Source organism: Poromitra crassiceps (genome assembly GCF_964638095.1).
Source record: "Poromitra crassiceps genome assembly, chromosome: 3".
Classification (NCBI taxonomy): Eukaryota; Metazoa; Chordata; class Actinopteri; order Beryciformes; family Melamphaidae; genus Poromitra; species Poromitra crassiceps.
Genome location: NC_139625.1, coordinates 18,268,597 through 18,290,526, shown reverse-complemented (window position 1 = coordinate 18,290,526; position 21,930 = coordinate 18,268,597). Strand labels below are relative to the sequence as shown.

Here is a 21,930-nt window from a genome sequence, read left to right as displayed (position 1 = left end):
TGTGTCCCAGCATCAAATACATTAAAGTTTCCTTGTACTTGTGACGTGTTTTCACCGGAATCGGGTTGAAACACCTATTTTGGGCTGCGGCCAACAGTTAAATGAAGAACATCCCTCCGAATAGAAAAGACCCTGATTAGAACGTGGAAGCTCACCGGTGAGGTAATCCAGGTTCTCCAGCAGCTTCTTCTCCCTGGTGAAGTCCAGGGCGAAGGTGTCGAAGGTGTCGGTCAGGTGGATCTCTGGGATGAGCACTTGGGTCGATGCAGTCGCCATGGAAACCCTAGAGCCAGTAGCAACCAACATGCAAAGTTTTCATTTTCAGACTTTCATACAATCGCTGCATGTGTTGAGATGAAGAGAACAAGCAGTAGTTGCACCTTTTTTTTTATCTGCACTTTTTTTGGATCAAGTTTTGTCTGATAGATCACAGCAGCCATTTTGTGTCTAAAATGCAGGAAGTAGCACAGCTGCACCAAAACATTGATTAGGGTTTCCAACTTCCAGTTGTTCCAGTGCTGGAGCCCTAATTAGAGAGTTGCTTGCACCTGTGTTTACCCTGCCTTTTAGACACAAAATGGCGACTGTGAAAAAGGCCCATTGTAGGACACGCCGCAAAGACTAGGGCGACAGATGCTCACCGACAGCCCAGACATTACCAATGGCTGATTATCAGCTTGGTGTGGCTGGCCCCTAAGAAGCTTCACAGTCTCATCCTATAATAAGAATTCAAAGTCTGTGTGTGTGTGTGTGTGTATGTGTGTGTGTTGTGTTGTGTTGTGTTGTGTTCAGCCACAGCTATGCCATTTTACGTGTGATTGCGCTGAATCTTTCAGGAAGTATAAAGAACACCCCTGCAGGTGACCTAACAGAGCTGGACTTTTGGATTAGGTAATTAGGGCCGACTAAATGGGCAAAAATGGCTCATTAGTGGCCAAAATGAGTCAAAACATGTTCAGCACCATGAAGAGCTCCATTCATTAGCTAATGGTGGAGTACACCTGAGTGGAGGAGCACACCTGAGCGGAGTTGGAATCAGCCAGGGAAGTGGACGATGAAAACCCTCTGGGGAGAGAGATGAGAGGCTGCATGGCAACAGCAAGGCTAAATGGGCAGTGATTATGTGCTCCAATGATTGTGCGTTCCAACGGGTATCAGAACTATTAGTCTCTCTCTATGTGTGTGTGTGTGTGTGTGCGTGCGTGCGTGCGTGCGTGCGTGCGTGAGTGAGTGATGTGAGTGAGTGATGTGATTACATACGTGAGTGAACTGAGTGAGTGAGCAGAAATTGTGTTTGGCCACAGCTCGTCTGCACAGCCCTGTACACTGCACACAGGTATTCAAATAGTTCACTTGAAAGACTTTGATTAGAATCTGATTGGGGCAACTGCATTTATTTTGCACTAAAATAATTTCCAAATCAATTAGTCATAATTCATCCTTAGGCATGGAGCAGAGTAAGAATAGTCTAAATCGTGGAAGAAATCCCTCCATATTGTCCTTGCTGCTAGGAAAGTCAAATTCCAACCATTTCTGCACATCTGTGTTTGTGCTCTTTGACCTCTCGCACAGCGCTAGCCCATGCTGTCAAGTCAGACTACCGCAGTTTGTCAGCGTGAATAATTTGGCCGGTCTAGCCGGCCTCAGCGTGCGCACTCTCTGACCTCTCTGTGATGCCCTTGGCGGTCTGCAGGAAGCGAGCGTGGTCCGACTCTTTCAGCGTCTGGTCGGCCTGCGTGATGAGGGCAGAGGAGCGCTCGATGCACTGCTTGCAGTTGGAGATCTGCTGGGTGAGCTTCCTGATCCTGTGTGTCTGCAGAGAATGGAGGAGAGAGGACACAGAGTATTGAGACTGAGCCTCTGTGTGTGGAGAGAATGGAGGAGAGAGGACACAGAGTATTGAGACTGAGCCTCTGTGTGTGGAGAGAATGGAGGAGAGAGGACACAGAGTATTGAGACTGAGCCTCTGTGTGTGGAGAGAATGGAGGAGAGAGGACACAGAGTATTGAGACTGAGCCTCTGTGTGTGGAGAGAATGGAGGAGAGAGGACACAGAGTATTGAGACTGAGCCTCTGTGTGTGGAGAGAATGGAGGAGAGAGGACACAGAGTATTGAGACTGAGCCTCTGTGTGTGGAGAGAATGGAGGAGAGAGGACACAGAGTTTGAGACTAACACTGGAGCATTTAGCTTGGTTAATTTTGGAAGGTGAGAACAACACCATTCAAACCTGGGTGTGGACGGAACAATCGTGCTGAGACCACATGAACATGCAGGTCTTGCTCCTCTGTCCAGGGGACTGACCCATAAAGATGTATGTGTGATTTATGGTCCAGAGTGAGAACATAATCCATGCCAGCTACAGGGAAGAACCTCAGAAGCTTTTATGGTAAGGAGATGGCTGTTGAGAGATTTCATACTAGTCATTTGCGTTGTGAGTCAGTTTGACAAGCCCTGGTTCGCTTGTAAATGTGTGACCTAAATGGATCAAATATAAAAATACAACAGTTCACTTTTCTACGGACTGCCAGCATCAGTTTCTCCAGAAGAAAGGTGGAATGGAAGGAGAGGAAGAGTGACAGAGAGGCAGACCAATGGCATGGAAGACGTTTGAATTAAAAACCATTAAATGACACCCAGGTCATTGCTAATACTGAATGGTCTGAGCTTATCTATGCATCCTACTTCTCCTCTCTTCACTCTTTCATTCCCTCTCCCCGTATCTAGAGAACCTAACCTAACCTAACCTCTCCCCGTATCTACAGAACCTAACCTAACCTAACCTAACCTAACCTAACCTAACCTAACCTCTCCCCGTATCTACAGAACCTAACCTAACCTAACCTCTCCCCGTATCTACAGAGCCTAACCTAACCTAACCTCTCCCCGTATCTACAGAACCTAACCTAACCTAACCTCTCCCCGTATCTACAGAGCCTAACCTAACCTAACCTCTCCCTGTATCTACAGAGATTTAAACAGACGGATTGAGCTCGTTGGCTGGATTGAAGTTGAAGGGACATTTCATCATCAGCAGCTTTAACTATACAGAACCCCAAACGACCTAATCTCCATTCAACTCCATTGAAATGTTCCACGCCCATGAACAAATTCTGCCTCAAAAGAAGAACATACTGATGTGAAATCAGACACAAGATGGCTGTCATGTGCTTGAACAAGGGCTTTAGTAGCCTAACGGTGTCATAAGTCAGTCAACCTCCGCTGCTAATTGTACTGAGTTGCACTTTCCGGCCTTATAGAGGCAAAGTGACCGCCTACTTCCTGCTTCAACACTGTACCAGAGATTTTCATCCACAATTTATTTTCCCATAGACATTTCGTAAAATGCTTATAAAAATAGTTTTACTTGTTCAAACCAAACGGTTCAGATATATTTAGAAACAAGAGAGACCACATAACATTTCACTCGGACCAAAACGTAAAAGAATTGCGGATTTAAAGAAAATATTTTTTCGATGTAGTTTTTGTTGTCGTTGGTCTGAGTGAAATGTTCTATGGTCTCTCCCGATTCTAAACATAGCTGGACCGTTTGGCTTGACGAAGCAAAACTATATTTATAAGCATTTTACGAAATGTCTGTGGGAAAATAAATGGCGGATGAAAATCTCTGGTACAGTGCTGCAGCAGGAAGTAGGCGGTCACTTTGCCTCTCTATAGCTTGTTTGCGTGAGGGCATTTGGCGAGCTGGTGATGGTGAGCTGAGGGTTGGTTCAAAATGTGTGACAGGAGTGAGATAATGGAGCTAATGTAGTGTTTTATAACTGAAGAGTGAAGCACTTAGTGTAATCTCCTACTCGAGGCATTATTGATTTCCCTCTGAATCACATTTGCAATGTGTGTGGGTCGGCCCTTGCTCGTATGACGCCCATTTTGGAATTCGGCCTTCATTTTGATGTCAACTACACGCCTGTAACGTTTCGTGACTGCATCTTGCACAGTTTTGACGCTATCACACAAACACAATCTGACCACAGACACCTGGCAAAGTACTCAAAACTGCTTCTGTGGGAGTTCTCACTACAACAGGTGTCTCCAAGACCGCATTTTGCCATGACACACGCGCGCACACACGCAAACGTGCGCGCACACACACTCACACACACACGCACGCACGCACGCACGCACGCACGCACGCACGCACGCACACACACACACACACACACACACACACACACACACACACACACACACACACACACACACACACACACACACACACACACACACACACACAGCATTAGACCTGTGCTGTTTTCTTGTGTAAGAGAAGGGAATGACAAGCGCTGCTATGGGAGCTTTAAAAACCGGCCACAAATTAATTAGTATTAACAAGTTAATTCACCATGACTAAAGTACTAACAAATAAATACACTTTGCAGCATTCAGAGGTAAGGAAAAGTAGGAGGGTCTATATGAAGCCAGGGGAAATGTAAAAAAACAAAAACAAAAAACAGCAGAGGGTAATAAAGGGGCCCCCCTGCATGTGTTGACCTTACCTTCCCCTCCTTGATCTTGGTGCCAATGATCTGCCTCCTCTGCTGAATGATCTCAATGAGAACATCGCACTCCTCTAACAGCTTGCCCTCCTGGCGGGACGCATTCACCTGAGAAGCAAACGCATTCGATGAACAAGCGCACATTCTCAATAGCTGCGACCACATTATGCACATTTCCAAAATGCAGGATGGCAGGGGCAGACCACCCTACTCTGCCTCTGCCACCCTGTGTTTAGAAAACCCCCACTGTCCCCCTTTGAGCCATTTGGCATGAACACAACACACACCTTCACAACACACTTGACCTCCATACCACATTTCAAACTCAGAGAAAATGCAACCACATGCTGACCTGACTCTATCTGTGTAAAAAAAAGAAACAGAAATCAAGGTGCTTGGCATGAAGCACATGAGGGAAATTAAGTCATAATATAATTATGACTTAATTTACCTGGAAGGTGTGCCGCTGATGCTACAACCAGGTTTAGAAGCCAAGAAAAATGCCATTCCCCTCCACTCTGTTTAGGATTTACAGTTGGAAATGGTACAATTCAAACAGGCTATAAAAGTATGGCCAAGTCCAATTTGAAGCCTGTGCGTTCCAACATAATGTAACCAACGTAATCTCTCATTGTGTTCATTTCCTTGCGGGTCCTTTCAGCACCTTGTAAAGTGCTTTCTTGCTGAGGCAAAGCGATAGCAGAGGGAGCCATGAAAGGGAGGACTGCTGTAAGTGTTGCCAAGCCAACGAGAGATTGCACACAGACACACAGACACACACACACACACACGTTTGCACAGCTATCTTAGTGAGGAGGACATTCATCAACATAATGCATTCCGCTAACCCTAGCCTTAACCATCACAACTAAATGCCTAACCCTAGCTAACCTGAACCAAAACCCAATTCCAGTGTTGGGGGTAACTCATTACAAAAGTAACATGTAATATATTACTTTTAGCAGTAACTCAGTAATATAACTTATTACCAATAGGATTTCAGTAATATCATACCAGTTACTTTGTCAAGTAACAAATAAAGTTACAAATTGAGTTACTGTACCTTTTTTTATCAACGCATTATGCTTTTAAATAAAGATACAATCATGTCCTAATCAAATAGTTTGTTTTATGCAAATAACCACTATAGATGACAATAACAAAGGAAAAGGATAACATTTAGAATTTTCGACGGTTTACACTGACTTCAAGACAGTTGAAATTATTTGTCGGGATGGTTCCGGGGCGACGATGTCATTCTGCTACTGCTGTCATTTTGGTGAAAGCAATGGAAAAGTAGTGTGATAAGTAACGAGTTACTCTAAACTTACAGTAATATTGTAAAGTAACATATTACATTCAAATTACAGTAACTAGTGATATGTAGTATATTACATTTTGAGTAAGTAACTTGTCCAACACTGCCCAATTCTGACCTAACCGTTCAAACCAAGTCTGAACCTTCAAACAGCCCTCTGAAGGTGTGTGAGGAAGTGCAGGACTGCCCAAAATGTCCTCATTTCCCTCAAATATCCTCACTTCACGGGTATCCACTAGAGTCCAACCAAGGTTGGACAGGGTTCTTCTGTATACCCCCCCCCTCCCACCCCGCCAACAGCATTTATGTGCATTTTGTTGGCAACAGAAAGAAGTTGCCACCTGGTTTACTTCACAGTGCTCATATGTGAAACATGTTGAGCAGGCCCTGGATAATACTGTGAGGTCTTAGCTCTGCTGTGGAGAGTAGCTGTTGCATCTGTCTTCTCAACACTGTTAATTGGTTTCTTCAGCCTCGGTGTTGGAGCTCTGGGGTGGCCTGGAATGTCAACTTCAATTGTTTCTCCTGCTTGCTCTTATTTATCGTGCTATTTTCTACTGTAATTGCCGGTATTACACTTGGTTTGTCAAGGCATGGTGAATGCGCTACATGCAACAACAGTCGTTTAGTTTGCGGTTTGCATTCATTTAGAAACACACAGTTTCATAAAGTTGAGTGAAATCAGCTCAAAGCAGAATTCATGTTGTGGACCCAAACATCTTCCTTGGGAGCGTGTGTGTCTATGTTCCCACAGCCCAAACTCCTTGCTTGAATGTGCACTGGCCCCCTTGCAATCCTTGACTGACGTGACATCTCCCATAATGACTTATTCAATTCCTCTTTCACCAGTCTCTATAAAATCAATGCTGTCGTTCAGTCTCCAACCAAAATTCATTGCTTTCTTTGACATTTTCACAAATATGGTCTTTCAGGAACTCGATGCCAATGAAAATGGTGTCTGTCGTCCTCAGATATTGCTAATCTCTCTGGAACAACCTCCCACACAAGCATGCATGGATTGGACACACACGCACATGCACATGCACACGCACACGCACACGCACGCACACACACACACACACACACACACACACACACACACACACACACACACACACACACACACACACACACACACACACACACACACACACACACACACACACACAGAGATTGCGACCATGACATCTCATGTGTCGTGTCAAGATGTGGAGCATGTAATGGCTGTAGGGCAGATCCCTCTGGAGCATGTGATTAGAGTGGCAGTTCACAGTCTGGCAGGAACATTAAGTGATTCATTTAAAACTCCCTGACACACACACACACGCACACACACACACACGCACACACACACACACACACACACACACACACACACACACACACACCTACTCTCACACACACACAACTTTTGGAAGGGCACGTCAACTAAACCTTCCACAGAGGAAGGGAACTTCGATTTAAGCTTAACATATTCAGTGGCATTTGCAAATGTGCACTCCGCCTGTTTAAACAGCCTGATGTCACATCACAGATGTGGGAGTTACTGTCCTATAGCTCTAGTTTCTGCTATAATAACCCTCTGAACACTCTCCCACTCTTCCACTGCCAACAACAATAATAGCATAGTGTTTTTTTATTGTGTGCGCAGCAGTGCACGTGGTCAAGAGAAGGCTTTTTGGGGTGCGTCATTCATTCAGGAATGGATAACGATGATCATCAGTGATGATGTCATCAGTGATGTCATCAGTGCCAAACTTGGGCTGTTAAAACAGTGATGATGTCATCAGTGCTGATGTCATCAATGATGTCATGAGTGCCAGACTTGGGCTGTTGAAATGTCTAGTTAGAAATAGTGCTGTATCTTGCTTTTTATCTGAATCATTTAATGACAGCTATAATAACCCACAATGTCATTAGCATAAACAAGGTAGTACGCTACTGCCTGTATCTACATTTTGAAGAGTGCCTTGTTTCTGTAATATATTCTGTATATATTTCTAGTTGAAAGTGAATGCTGGTGCCTGACACTGTGGTGAAGTGGGCAAGGGTGGACAAGGCAAGGGTGATAGAAAGTGACTCAGGCGAATTGGATGCTAGCCTGCATGGTAATGTAGAAGACCAGTCGCCTTCTCCAACACCTCCATAACCTCTGGCATTGGACACAACTCTCAGGTACTGTGAGGAGGACAGACCTGCACTTGTTGGGCAGCTGTATCTGCTGTAACTCTCAGGTACTGTGAGGAGGACAGACCTGCACTTGCTTGGGCAGCTGTATCTGCCAACACTGTTTGCTAGTTTGTGTCCAGGCAGCTATACAGTATGGTGTGCAGAGATGGAGAGCCACATCATCCAGGACTCCTTGCTGCATTTCCTTTCCCAGCCTTTAAAAGCCTGACAGTGACAATACAGCCTTGCTGAGAAGACTCCTTGCTTCTCTGCCCTATAAGCGCTTCACTTGTTTTTCATGACATTTTGTTTTCGTTTTATTTTCTCACCATCCAACATGTACCTCCCTCCGTACACCGCACTCTCAACGTGTCCTCTCTCAAACCCTGTTGTGGCCAAGTGCTGGGCCATAACCAAAAACAAAACGTTCAACCTTCAGAACACGTTGAGTCTCAAAGATGTCAAAGAATCTGAGCAAATCTCAGCAGCCATTTCCAGAAGAGGGAGATGATGGCAATGGATTAGCCTGGTGTAAAATATTCAGAAAGCTGCGTGAGAAGCACAGCAAGCTGCCTGTCTACTCTAAGTGCTGTGGTCCTCCACTTCTTCTCACATTCACCTCTCACAGGCAGCTGCATCTTCACAACAAAGTGAACACGCATCCAACAAACACCTTCATTTACTGAAGCTCATATGATGCTCGATGATAGGTTTGCAGATGTTGCACCTATGCAATATGATTGCTTACACACACACACACAAGTTATTTGAGGGGTTTAGAACGTGTTGTAAAAACTGTGCCGTATGTGCAGCCGATGACCATAATGCACTATAGGAAATGACCATAACGCACGATAGGAAACAAATAGGTCAAGTATTCTTTGGCCCTGCCCTGGTGCATCATTTATTTATTTCAGGAATGGGGGGGGTTTAGTACTTTTATTGGTCCTTGCAGTACTGTATAACGACCACAAGGATCAAAGTGGGAGATGTTTATATACCAGTGTTTACAATTCCTCCATCAAAAGTGGGCCTGCAGCACAGAAAACGTCTTTGCGTGATGGCTCGCTAACATGGCCACACACACATGAACGCACGCACGCACGCACACACACACATGCAACACACGTACAAATGTGCACACGTCATTTTAGCAGCCCAGTCGGCAGATTAACGTTTCTTCTGTAGAATCCACGGAAATTAAAAAATAATGAACGTGGCAGTCTAATGTGTCTAATGACGTCGGACCTTGAACGTAAGACAGTCTGATGTTTGAGTAGGTCAAAGTTAAACTAGGGAGCAGGGGTGGGAGTGGCAGACCCATACTGCTCCTGACATGCAACTTTCTTGTCAGGAGACAGCTGGTTGAAAACCCCGACCAAAACCAGAACCGGAAACCCAATCAACTTGCTTTTTGTTGCCTAAATCCAACTGCATTGTTGTACTTGCCGAACTCAAAATAAGTTGCTTTTGTTCCCTAAACCCAACCAAGATGTTTTACTTGACAATCTTTTTTTTCTTCCTGTCAGCTAGATGTGGTTCCTTAATTGCACCTGGCCAATTTTCCCCCGCTACACCAGTCGTTGCTCTACCCCCTCTGCCGATCTAGGGAGAGCCGTAGACTAGCACCATGCTTCCTCCGACACATGCGCAGTTGCCAGCCGCTTCTTTTCACCTGACAGACAGAAGGACTTGAAACTATCTAATCTTATAACTGTGGGGGAATTCAGGTCAATCTTAAGAGACAGAGAAATGAGTTATCTTGGCTCTTGTGATTGCCCTGAGGTGTAACCTCACTATTGTTTCCCCGAGTGTGTGACTGACTGTATTTCATCTGTTTATTTTGTGTTTGTGTGTATTGATGCAACTGTCTTTATGCTGCCGTTTTGGCCAGGTCACTCTTGGAAAAGAGGTTTTAATCTCAATGAGGTTTTTTTACCTGGTTAAATAAAAGATATTGATTGATTGATTGATTGATTGACAGCGGGGAGCTTCACCGGCAGGACGTAGCGCGTGGAAGGATCACGCTATCCCCACCAGTTCCCTTCCGCCCCGAACAGGCGCTCCAACCGACCAGAGGAGGCGCTAGTGCTTACTTGCATAAACTTAACCAAGATGTTTTACTTGCCTAAACTTAACTGACGATTTGAACCATGGCTTCCGCAACATGTTACCATGCCGAACCGTGCCGGTAGCCGTGCGTTGGGCTAGGCGAGGCTACCGTAAGTCACGCCGCTCTGGGGTCAGTAACCAGGAAGTATAGCGGTGCCTCCTCCGAGGCAGGGGCAAGGGAGGCGGTAAGTAACCAGGAAGAGTGCTGGAGGACCCCCGGCGGGATGAGCAGTTGAGATTGTAGACGTGAAATGCAACAGATTTTTATCGAGAAATATTCATATTTTACATTTCCATGGATTCTAGAAAGATACAATGGGGCGGCTGTAGCTCAGGAGGTAGAGCGGGTCGTCCACTAATCGCTTTGGATAAAAGAGGTCGGTGGTTCGATTCCCGCCTCCTCCAGTCTGCATGTCGAAGTGTCCTCGGGCAAGATACTGAACCCCAAATTGCTCCTGATGGTGTGCCAGCACCCTGCGTGGTAGCCTGCCGCCATCGGTGTATGAATGGGTGAATGAACCTACTGATTGTAAAGCGCTTTGGATAAAAGCGCTATATAAATGCAGGCCATTTACCATTTTACAATGCCAACATTTTATTCTGGTGATTGGTTTACATTTTAGTCAACGACCAATTTTGAAATCTCCTTAATAAATCGCAATCATCTTCAGCCGAGGCCTTCCCTTTCCAGGCAGAGAGAGCGTTCTCCATCATTTCCAAACTGAGATGTCACTGCCTTTTAACCCTGTGGCGTTGCTTTATTTAAAGCTTCTTGGTGGGGCGGCATAATAGGAACAGGCTTAGTACAGAATTCAGAACATCTAAATACAAACATACACACAGAAACACACACACACACACACACACACACACACACACACACACACACACACACACACACACACACACACACACACACACACACACACACACACACACACACACACACACAGCATCCCAGTAATGACAAACTAAAGTGGCACTGTATAAACTGATTAGGGAAAACCAGATGTTTTGTAATTGCAAAACCCAATGGTTGCTATGCCATTTGTATAGATATAAAAAAAACTGTGCAAATTAATCTGTTTTGTAATTGATCCAATTGTTGACATTTTGGAAAAGAGTTAAACATGATGTAAGTATTGTTTAAACCATAGAATACCTAAAGTTGGGACACAATATACTGTTGCTTTTGGAAAAATCACATGAAAGCAATATGACAGAGGATTTTTTTCTATATAAATTATTACCAATATTACCCATATTTTAAGTTGCAGCATTTATATATAAGTATTGACATTACAAGTTAAATTAATTACAGCTTTGGAGCTTAACTTGCAGAAGTAAATTTTCACATCTTAACTCATTGAATGCCAATGACGACAGCTGTCGTCAATTCAAATACTGACGTAGAGTGCCAAAGACGACGATTGTCGTCAATTGCGTTTTTTGACGGTGGGACGTGGATCAATCCCTGATACATCTCTGGTACAACTATTGTAGCTATTGGAGGTCTATAACCTATTTTACAGAACCCTTAGGTGGCGACAGTGCTCTCCACATAACAGAAAGGCAAGGAAAAAACAAAGAAGAAGTCGTTATGGAAACGGAAATCGCATCGCATCCGTATGCATCGATATGCTGAAGCACGTTACTGCAGCTGTGCCTGCAGCAGCCAATCTGCTCCCACAATTGAGCCGCTCCGTGTCGGTTGCAACAGCACATCCGCACATCCACACCGTGGAGTTGTTTATTATTCTCAACTGGAAGCATAGGAGCCGGTGACAAACACACGCGGAACGCTGTAAAAAAGCTGGATGTTCACCCTTCACTGTGCGCACAGCAAACTCAGCAGAGAGCCACGACAGACAGGAGGAGGAGTGTGCAGTTGAGGCGAGGCGAGGCGAGGCGAGGCGGGGCGGGGGGGGGGGGGGGCACGCAGAGCAGCACGCAACACCCAGACAGACCCAGGCAGCAGGACAGGATTGACAAACGCAAGCCAGAATATCCGATGCCCACCAGCAGCAAATCAAGACCAGCAAGAAGCTGCAACCAGCAGCGCACGCAGGGGCCAGCGCTGCTGGTTGTAGCTAAAAATATTATTCTGCCAAACAAAATTCCCTGGCCTTCACTGTTTTATTGAAGGAAATTATTTTTGAGGTGTGACTACATTAGAAAAGATTAGCTTCAGAGTCAGTGATGTGCTTGAAATGTTTAATTTCACAAAAGGCCAATTATCTCAGCTTCTAGAAAAAAATTGCTGTTTTTGGATGAATCAAGCTATCTTCTCCGGCTCATAACTAAAGAACGGAAAATGGGATCAATAAACTTTTTTTTGCAGATGATAGAATAGAGTCTCATCGTTCTTTGTGCGTGTTCAGTGTTTACATAGTAATATCACACAATATTCTGTGGGCCTCGAGAAATCACTGAAAACGCTCTGAAACTCTGGCACTGGGAGCGTCCGTTCTCCAAAAGTGGCTGGCACTCAATGAGTTAAATGTGAAACAAAAGCAAATCAGCCAGTTTGCAAAATGTTAGCATACTGTAGCTGCTAACCTTAGCTACATGCTAAGCTAAAGAATATTTTGATGTCCATTTTGATCATCACATAGCTTAGAAGATAGTTAGGTCACTGACACAATCACTGGGCAAAATCTAAGGTTGCTGATATAACAAACCATTACGTTATTTTCTTTCTTTCTTTTTACCTTAAGGAATAATTTGTGCTAAACAAGTCTGAAATATATATATATATATATATATATATACTGTATATATATATATATATATATATATATATATATATATCAATTAGCATTATGCATTTTTCCAAAGCAGATAAACAGTGTAAATGTTAGAATAAAACCTACAAAATTGTGATCTGGATGGGCCTATAGCAGGTCAGAGACATGCGGGTCACGGGTAGGGACTCACCTCTACATGCTGACACGTCTGGATCAGCTTCCCCATCAGCGACTCCAGCTCGTTGTTCCTCTTGATCAAGTGGCCCAGGTTGGTGTCCAGGGCTTGCTGCAGCAAACACAGAGAGGCAGAGAGAGACAAGAGAGACATGAGCACGGTCGGGACGGAATATGCAAAAGCAACAGAGTTTCATCTCAAAAGACATGAAAAAAAATGAAAATAAAATAAATTAGTCCAACAGATCCTGCAACCCAACCCCCCCCCCCCCCCCCCCCCACCCCAACCAAAGAAGTTACGAGACGGCGTGTAAAAAAAACTAACTTCGACGTGGCAAACAACTATTCTGGAATACGACTCCAAATGCAGACAAAACTAACAAAAACGTCTAATCCCAGATGTTTTCCCTCCTCTTTCTCCCACCCCCCTTCCCCCCCAAAATTGAGTGTCCACACAGCCTACCTCCGGACGCTTGTGATGCCCCTCGTCCCTGTGCTGCCTCCTCATCCTGCCCCGTGCGAACCTGCGACTACGGGGGAGCCTACACTGAGACGTTGTGACTGCCTGGGAGAGCCACTCGGCTGAGCAGCGAGCCGTGCGCAAACCCAGCCAAGTGGCAAATAAGGCATCAAAAGCCGCCCCGCCCCGTTATGAGAGAGCGCACGCCGCTCTTTGCTAAAGAAACGCCAAACAAGTGACAGGAAGTGAGCATGCCCCCCCCCCCCCATCCCCCGCTTTCCCCCCCATTTTTATCCTATACTTTTTTCTCCTATACAAGCCGGGTACAAGCTGTCTCTTTTGCTTGCGAGACCTGTATGTAATTGCCAAACCGAGCGTGCTAAGCCACTCGGAGGCTGTGTCTTCACTGTCCCACTTTTAAAGCTCAGGATCGGCGAAAGTAGGAATTTCCTGCACAATCTCCAAAACCGCTGCAGCGAGGTGACGGTGTTCACTTGATAAGCACAGGTTTTGACATATTTACAGTACAGGCTTGGGGAAATGCTCTAAATAAAGTCTGAGCGCTGGCCTGGGCCTCAAATGAAAGTCTAGCTGGAAATGCTAAATCTGTGGTTCCCAACCTTTTTGTCTTATGTACCCCTTGAGCTGCTTTGCCATGCCAATAGTACCCCCTCACTCATCATGCGTGTCACCAATTATCCTAAATGTGTTCTATTAAACTCATATTCAACTCTTAGTAGGCATCTCTAACACATCTGATTATTGAATGGAAAATCATTTGAATGACTCTCCTTTAATACAATTCTTCCCATTTCAATTGGGGGGAAAAAGTCATCAGTTTTACCAAGATGGCCCTATATAAAATGACTTGGAATATTGTTTTGATCATTTTGGAAATAAATTGGAATCCCCACTCTTGGGTGCAAGCTGCTCAAGTACCCCTAGGGGCACACATACCCCTGGTTGGGAATCACTGTAGCTAAATGATGGTAAATTCATTAACTTCTCCTTTTTCAGTGGCTTTTGAGCGACAGTGTGAACGAAGCCCAGTTCGTATGTTATGTCGGGGATTAAAAGCAGCTGTCCAGAGGGAATACTGACGACAAACAGGAGAGAATGTATGGCGGGGGGGCAGGGCTTAATGGATGGCCTTAATACAGCGATGACACACTTAAAGCAGCATGTCGGTCTTTGGGGAGATACAAATAAGCCAAACATTGAGGATGATGAGGAGGACAAGCTACAACAATAAGTCAGCAGCCACGCCACGTGCGCTCAGCCCGGACACCCACACACACACTGACAGACACACACACACACACACACACACACACACACACACACACACACACACACACACACACACACACAGACACACACACACACACACACACACAATTGAGTGCATGAAGTACTATGTGCGTGACACGTACATGTGATACAGAAGTGATACAGATAGAATGAACTGTGCTGAAGCGCCCACTCTCTGCTGGCCCTGTTGTGTCGGGGTCGTTAAGGCTGAGTGAGTGGCTTAATGGCTTTCAAAGCCTGCAGACCATTCAGTGTCTCTCTCCCTGCCATTCAGTGTCTCTCTCCCTGCCATTCAGTGTCTCTCTCTCCCTGCCTTGTCATTTATATAACCTCAACATTCGCCATATTAAAGAGATGGCCAACATGATGGTCGTCTGTGTTGTCCCACCGGGCCCGGCGCCACCAGGGGGCGCCAGGGGGCTTTGCACCCTCAGTTAAATGTGTTGCCCCCCCCCTCACTTTAAATTTGATCAGTTTAAGTTAATGTACCCCCTATAAACATTGCTCTGTTGTTTCAGAATTGGCAGGGAAGCGTGCTTTGCTGTGCTTTGGTTGTCACAAGGTGTCAGGGATGTATTTATTAGTTTTGAACCTCACTGCATGTTGTAGTGATCATGACCGTCTGGCATGTCAGACAGACAGACAGACAGACAGAAACAGATGCGTTTGGGCTGTTTGCATAGATAGGGCCGTGTGGCGATGTCCGCGGTGCTGAAATGGAGCGGAGGAGAGATAGACACACATCACTTTGGTTCAAACAGTCTGCTTTTCGTGGTTGTGAATTGAACTTTCAGCCCTAATTCTAGGCTATTTTTTCCTCCATTGTAGCAATCCACAGAATGGAAACCATCCATGGAGAAGTGAAATTTCCAGTGACAGTGAGTCAATGAGAGAGAGAGAGAGAGAGAGAGAGAGAGAGAGAGAGAGAGAGAGAGAGAGAGAGAGAGAGAGAGCGAGCGAGCTGCACCCACATATGAGCAGAAAGATAGACAACGCGATCTGATCACTTATTTATTTATTTAATGACCCTGGCATGGCACTGTTGGCTATTATTTTGTTAATTTTTGTTGATTTTTGTAGTCAACTAATCGTTCATTCTATGATTTTGCATATACCTATGTTCAGCCTCAGAGTGTGAGAAACGGTCTATACAGCAATTGCATATATAGAATGGCAGCACTCACAATCTAGTTTTACAGTTAATTTAATCAATCAAACCTTTATTGGCAGACGCTTGGTCCATAGATGACACATACACAATTACAAAAAGCACATAAGAGCACAATAAAAGAACAAAAGTACATTATAAACGAGAGTCATACCAGAGTTTCCACATATGTGACTGGTATCTCACAGTGCTTAGCCCAGGATCAGTGAGCAACTTAATAATAACATTCTGAGACACGTTCAATCTACAGATGAACCTGTACCTCAGATTTCTCAGGAGCGCCTGGAAAGTGGCCACCCCCGCCTTACAGAACAGGTCACTAGCACTGCTCCACCATGGGCTTTTTCAGCAAGATGCGCATGCAATCATTATAGGCAACCTGAAGTTTATGCATGCTTGCTTTCTTAAACTTTGCCCACAAGGGGGCAGTATAGATAGGGGTACAGTAAGCCCTAAAGAGTGTGATCTTTACATCATCAGAACAGGAGTGGAATTTCCTGACCAACATTAATGACGTACAGCAGTACAATACAGATGTTTCAGCCTAATGAGGCTTTCTTCAGTGTGAAAAAAAAAAAGCCTCACAGTGCTCCAGCCGACATTTTGCATTGTGCAAGGACACTCAGGTTTAACACTGCCTTCATTTCACCACTGCTGTGAAATAAATCTTTAATTTGATTTTGAAACAGTAGTCTTTCTTGTGTTGTTGTTATTTAGCTTTTCAGAGGCTATTGCATGGTTAAAAAGTGCAGAAATCGGCATAGCGGGTATATAACCTATGTTTTACTATAAAAAATATCTGCCCCCTCCCCAGTTATAACCGCCCCTAAGTCATTTCATCCTGGCGCCGGGTCTGTGTCCCAGCCTTGAAGCCTTTTTTTTGTCTCTGGTTGCTGTTTTGTCACCTGTGCTGTTCTTACCTAGTCCCATGTGGTCAGACCCAACGTCTTACGTCAGCACGCTTCCAGAGACCCAACGTCTTACGTCAGAACGCTTCCAGAGACCCAACGTCTTACGTCAGCACGCTTCCAGAGACGAAGGGTCTCTGAATCACAAGTCGGCATTTCCGGGTTCTGCCAGAGGAAATCCCCTGGCTCCAATAGTATCATGGCGGAAGTCCGGCTCTCTGCGTGCATTGGTGCAACCTTCAAAATGTACCGCAGCAGCGCGCATGAGTTGCGTCACGCAAATAGGTCATCCATGCTTGGTCATTTCATATGTCTGTCACTGTCACGCATTTTGTTTTGGTCTTAGGCAGGCGGTCCTTCCTTAACCACTTTTCAAGAGTTGTGCACCAGACGTACTGTAGATGATGTATTTACATCTGGCTTGTGTTCAAGTTCATGACAGATTTGTAACGGTTTGAGTTGCATGTACTCTGTCCTATATTGCCCACTGGTATTAAGGTCATAAGAATTAATATGGAAGACCCTTGTATTTCTGTCTATTTGCTTTGCTGCCTGTCTGTCATCTGTCAGCCTGGATGTCTCTCTGTCAGTCTATCTGTCTCTCTGCTGTGGTCATCAACCGGCCTGCCCATAGGTTTTGTTACTAACTTAATGTGTGTTCTGAACCAAGGGTGTGTTAATCCACACTGATGTGATGACTGTTAAGGTGCGGGGACGCCACGGTACAGCCACAGACAAGTCAATGCCGCCCTCTAGAGGCCGCCACTAACCGCCCATCCAAGTATGATCTGTTCTACCGTATCACCTGACATTGCCGTGTGTTGCCACGCTGCGAGCTACGCTGGCACCATGGAAAAAAGAGCATAGCATTAAATGAATAAACAAATCAATAAAAGATAAATACAACTTTGGTATTCACTCAGTATTATTATTGTCTTTTCGAATTACCTGTTTTTTGAATGCTAAATTTGCATCATTCTCTTCACAGATACTTACAGAACACAATATTCCCTTGATAGATAAGAACAAAACATATTTTGAAATATTCCCTTTCTTTAATGATTTCTATATTGCCCTTTGTGCATGGGTATAGTGCAGGCGCAAGACCTGCATCCACCTTTTTAAGATTATATCAACTTTATGACTTAAACTTTAAACTTTATGACCTACAGTGAACATACAACATATTAGAGACATTAATTCTTATGAAGTACACTGCTGATGTGAATCCATGTAAAGCCATCATGCCGGACTGATTTCTCTTGTTAAATATGTACCAATCACAAAGGAGCAGTGTAAAGACACATGAAGTGATGTTTAATTAATAAAATGGCAATACAAGCGCCAGGATTGGCCAACGCCAACTCCAGTCCCCAGAACTGTCAAGTCAAATCATCGACTAGTCGACGCTCCAAGCCGGCAGGCAGCACTCTTGCCTCGGCTTGGAAACGGTAGTATGCACGGAAGCAGCCAGTTGAACTGGTTCTCTGTGGATCTCACTTGCTTAGGGGCAGAACACATTGAATCCCACTCCATTTGGATGCAGAGCACGCCATACAAGCGCCAGGATTTGCCAACGTCAACTCCAGTCCCCAAACGGTCAAATCAAATCATCCACACACTATGTCCCGCCTCTCGACCCTGTTCTAGTCAAAGCCATGTTTGTTTCCACTCGGATACATCACAACAGACCCTGAGACATCAGTTCAGCTCGTCTTTAAGTGCATTTGAACCACAACACTAAAACCCTCCTACAAAACCAACAGAATTAATTTTCTCATAGGCGTTGTTGGCCAAAAACACCTCCTCAGGGCTAACACCTGCCAGTCTTAATGTATCACTAACCACACCTCCTCAGGGTTAACACCTGCCAGTCTTAATGTATCACTAACCACACCTCCTCAGGGTTAACACCTGCCAGTCCTAATGTATCACTAACCACACCTCCTCAGGGTTAACACCTGCCAGTCCTAATGTATCACTAACCACACCTCCTCAGGGTTAACACCTGCCAGTCCTAATGTATCACTAACCACACCTCCTCAGGGTTAACACCTGCCAGTCCTAATGTATCACTAACCACACCTCCTCAGGGTTAACACCTGCCAGTCCTAATGTATCACTAACCACACCTCCTCAGGGTTAACACCTGCCAGTCCTAATGTATCACTAACCACACCTCCTCAGGGTTAACACCTGCCAGTCTTAATGTATCACTAACCACACCTCCTCAGGGTTAACGCCTGTCAGTCCTAATGTATCACTAACCACACCTCCTCAGGGTTAACACCTGCCAGTCCTAATGTATCACTAACCACACCTCCTCAGGGTTAACGCCTGCCAGTCTTAATGTATCACTAACCACACCTCCTCAGGGTTAATGCCTGCCAGTCCTAATGTATCACTAACCACACCTCCTCAGGGTTAACGCCTGCCAGTCTTAATGTATCACTAACCACACCTCCTCAGGGTTAACGCCTGCCAGTCTTAATGTATCACTAACCACACCTCCTCAGGGTTAACGCCTGCCAGTCTTAATGTATCACTAACCACACCTCCTCAGGGTTAACGCCTGCCAGTCTTAATGTATCACTAACCACACCTCCTCAGGGTTAACACCTGCCAGTCCTAATGTATCACTAACCACACCTCCTCAGGGTTAACACCTGCCAGTCCTAATGTATCACTAACCACACCTCCTCAGGGTTAACGCCTGCCAGTCCTAATGTATCACTAACCACACCTCCTCAGGGTTAACGCCTGCCAGTCCTAATGTATCACTAACCACACCTCCTCAGGGTTAACACCTGCCAGTCCTAATGTATCACTAACCACACCTCCTCAGGGTTAACACCTGCCAGTCCTAATGTATCACTAACCACACCTCCTCAGGGTTAACACCTGCCAGTCCTAATGTATCACTAACCACACCTCCTCAGGGTTAACGCCTGTCAGTCCTAATGTATCACTAACCACACCTCCTCAGGTTTAACACCTGCCAGTCCTAATGTATCACTAACCACACCTCCTCAGGGTTAACACCTGCCAGTCCTAATGTATCACTAACCACACCTCCTCAGGGTTAACGCCTGCCAGTCCTAATGTATCACTAACCACACCTCCTCAGGGTTAACACCTGCCAGTCCTAATGTATCACTAACCACACCTCCTCAGGGTTAACACCTGCCAGTCCTAATGTATCACTAACCACACCTCCTCAGGGTTAACGCCTGCCAGTCCTAATGTATCACTAACCACACCTCCTCAGGGTTAACACCTGCCAGTCCTAATGTATCACTAACCACACCTCCTCAGGTTTAACACCTGCCAGTCCTAATGTATCACTAACCACACCTCCTCAGGGTTAACACCTGCCAGTCCTAATGTATCACTAACCACACCTCCTCAGGGTTAACACCTGCCAGTCCTAATGTATCACTAACCACACCTCCTCAGGGTTAACGCCTGTCAGTCCTAATGTATCACTAACCACACCTCCTCAGGGTTAACACCTGCCAGTCTTAATGTATCACTAACCACACCTCCTCAGGGTTAACGCCTGTCAGTCCTAATGTATCACTAACCACACCTCCTCAGGGTTAACGCCTGCCAGTCCTAATGTATCGGTAACCACACCTCCTCAGGGTTAATGCCTGCCAGTCCTAATGTATCACTAACCACACCTCCTCAGGGTTAACGCCTGTCAGTCCTAATGTATCGGTAACCACACCTCCTCAGGGTTAATGCCTGCCAGTCTTAATCTATCGCTGAATGACTATAATTCACAGTGGATTGAATTCCCCAGAGACTCGATTGCGGGGAGAAAGGCGGTGTAGCGAGATCGCTTGAAATATAAATACACTTCTAAAAATAGGTTTTCCTGAAGTGTGGTCAGCTGACAGTTTTGAGAGGCAGTTCTGTCAGGACCACTATCGTCAAAAATAAACTGTATTGCCATATGCAATAGTTATATTTGGCAGTATGGGAGCTTCCTGCCCTGAGTTAACATGGAAAGCCTGAGGCAGGGAGAGCAGCAGCAAAGACCCCCCGTACAGAACAGAGCAGCAGCAAAGGCCCCCGTACACAACAGAGCAGCAGCAAAGACCCCCGTACAGAACAGAGCAGCAGCAAAGACCCCCGTACAGAACAGAGCAAGTAACAATGAGAACAGAAATGACATTGTTTAAGTGAGACACAGCATGTAAGGAGGAGCTGGGGTGGAGGTGGGTTGCAAACGACTTGCAGAGGAAGCCGAAAAACCGCCGGAATTAAGTCAACTTAAATAAGGTATGAGATTTGCCAATTGAATGCCTAGACAGAGTATCTGCGGGATCTTGAAAAGTATTAAAAGTTGATAGATCAACTTAGTGAAAATGAAGGCTCTTAAAAAGTATTAAAACATCTTAAGCACCATTTGATGAGGTATTACATTTTGCTCTATTGTGCTGATGGTGTTAAATGAGCATAATTGATATCGTCTTATATCGATCGCAGACCGCTGAATTGAATCGAAATTGTATCATGGCAGACTTTGTGATATCAGCAAATATCGTATCGTTGTCCAAAGAATCAATATAATATCGTATCGTGATGAAACTTGTGATTTGCACCCCTCGCTGATGTGAGGAAAGTGGCGTTATATATATTGAGAAGGTCTTAAAAAAGGTCTGATAAGGTATTGATTTTAACTTGAGGATTCCTGCATATACACTGATAGAAGGGAATCAGCTGATGTGCTGGGTTTATACGTGAGCTGAGCCTGACTTGGTGGTCTGGTCTGTCAGAACTAACAACGCCATGCTCAATTTGTGGAGAGTCTCTTCGAGAGGAATCTGTTTCCTTCACAGCTGCTGCTATTAATACACAGAAAGCTGTAGAACACTAAGATCTCAAGTCTCACAGAGCTTCTCCTTATATCATCATTCAATGACCATGACCACAGTGTACTGTACTAGCAGTCAAACGTTTGGACGTACAGTACGTACCCGAGTGAATGTACCAGCTTTTTCATTCTCTTCAAGCCATTTTGATCTAACGGCTTATGCTTA

General features: G+C 45.0%; 1 protein-coding gene across 1 annotated transcript in view; it reads right to left on the bottom strand.

The window, feature by feature from the left end:
- The window catches only part of LOC310772939 (E3 ubiquitin-protein ligase Midline-1-like), a gene marked incomplete at its 3' end in the record, with an annotated part of 71,604 nt that overhangs the window by 9,442 nt on the left and 40,232 nt on the right, over positions 1 to 21,930 (bottom strand). Inside the window, exons 4-7 of the mRNA XM_083632892.1 lie at positions 13,052 to 13,147; positions 4,516 to 4,623; positions 1,665 to 1,813; positions 156 to 283 (exon numbers count right to left, since the gene is read on the bottom strand). Of these exons, the coding sequence (XP_083489018.1) occupies positions 156 to 283; positions 1,665 to 1,813; positions 4,516 to 4,623; positions 13,052 to 13,147 (481 nt within the window). The remainder of the gene's footprint in view (positions 1 to 155; positions 284 to 1,664; positions 1,814 to 4,515; positions 4,624 to 13,051; positions 13,148 to 21,930) is intronic.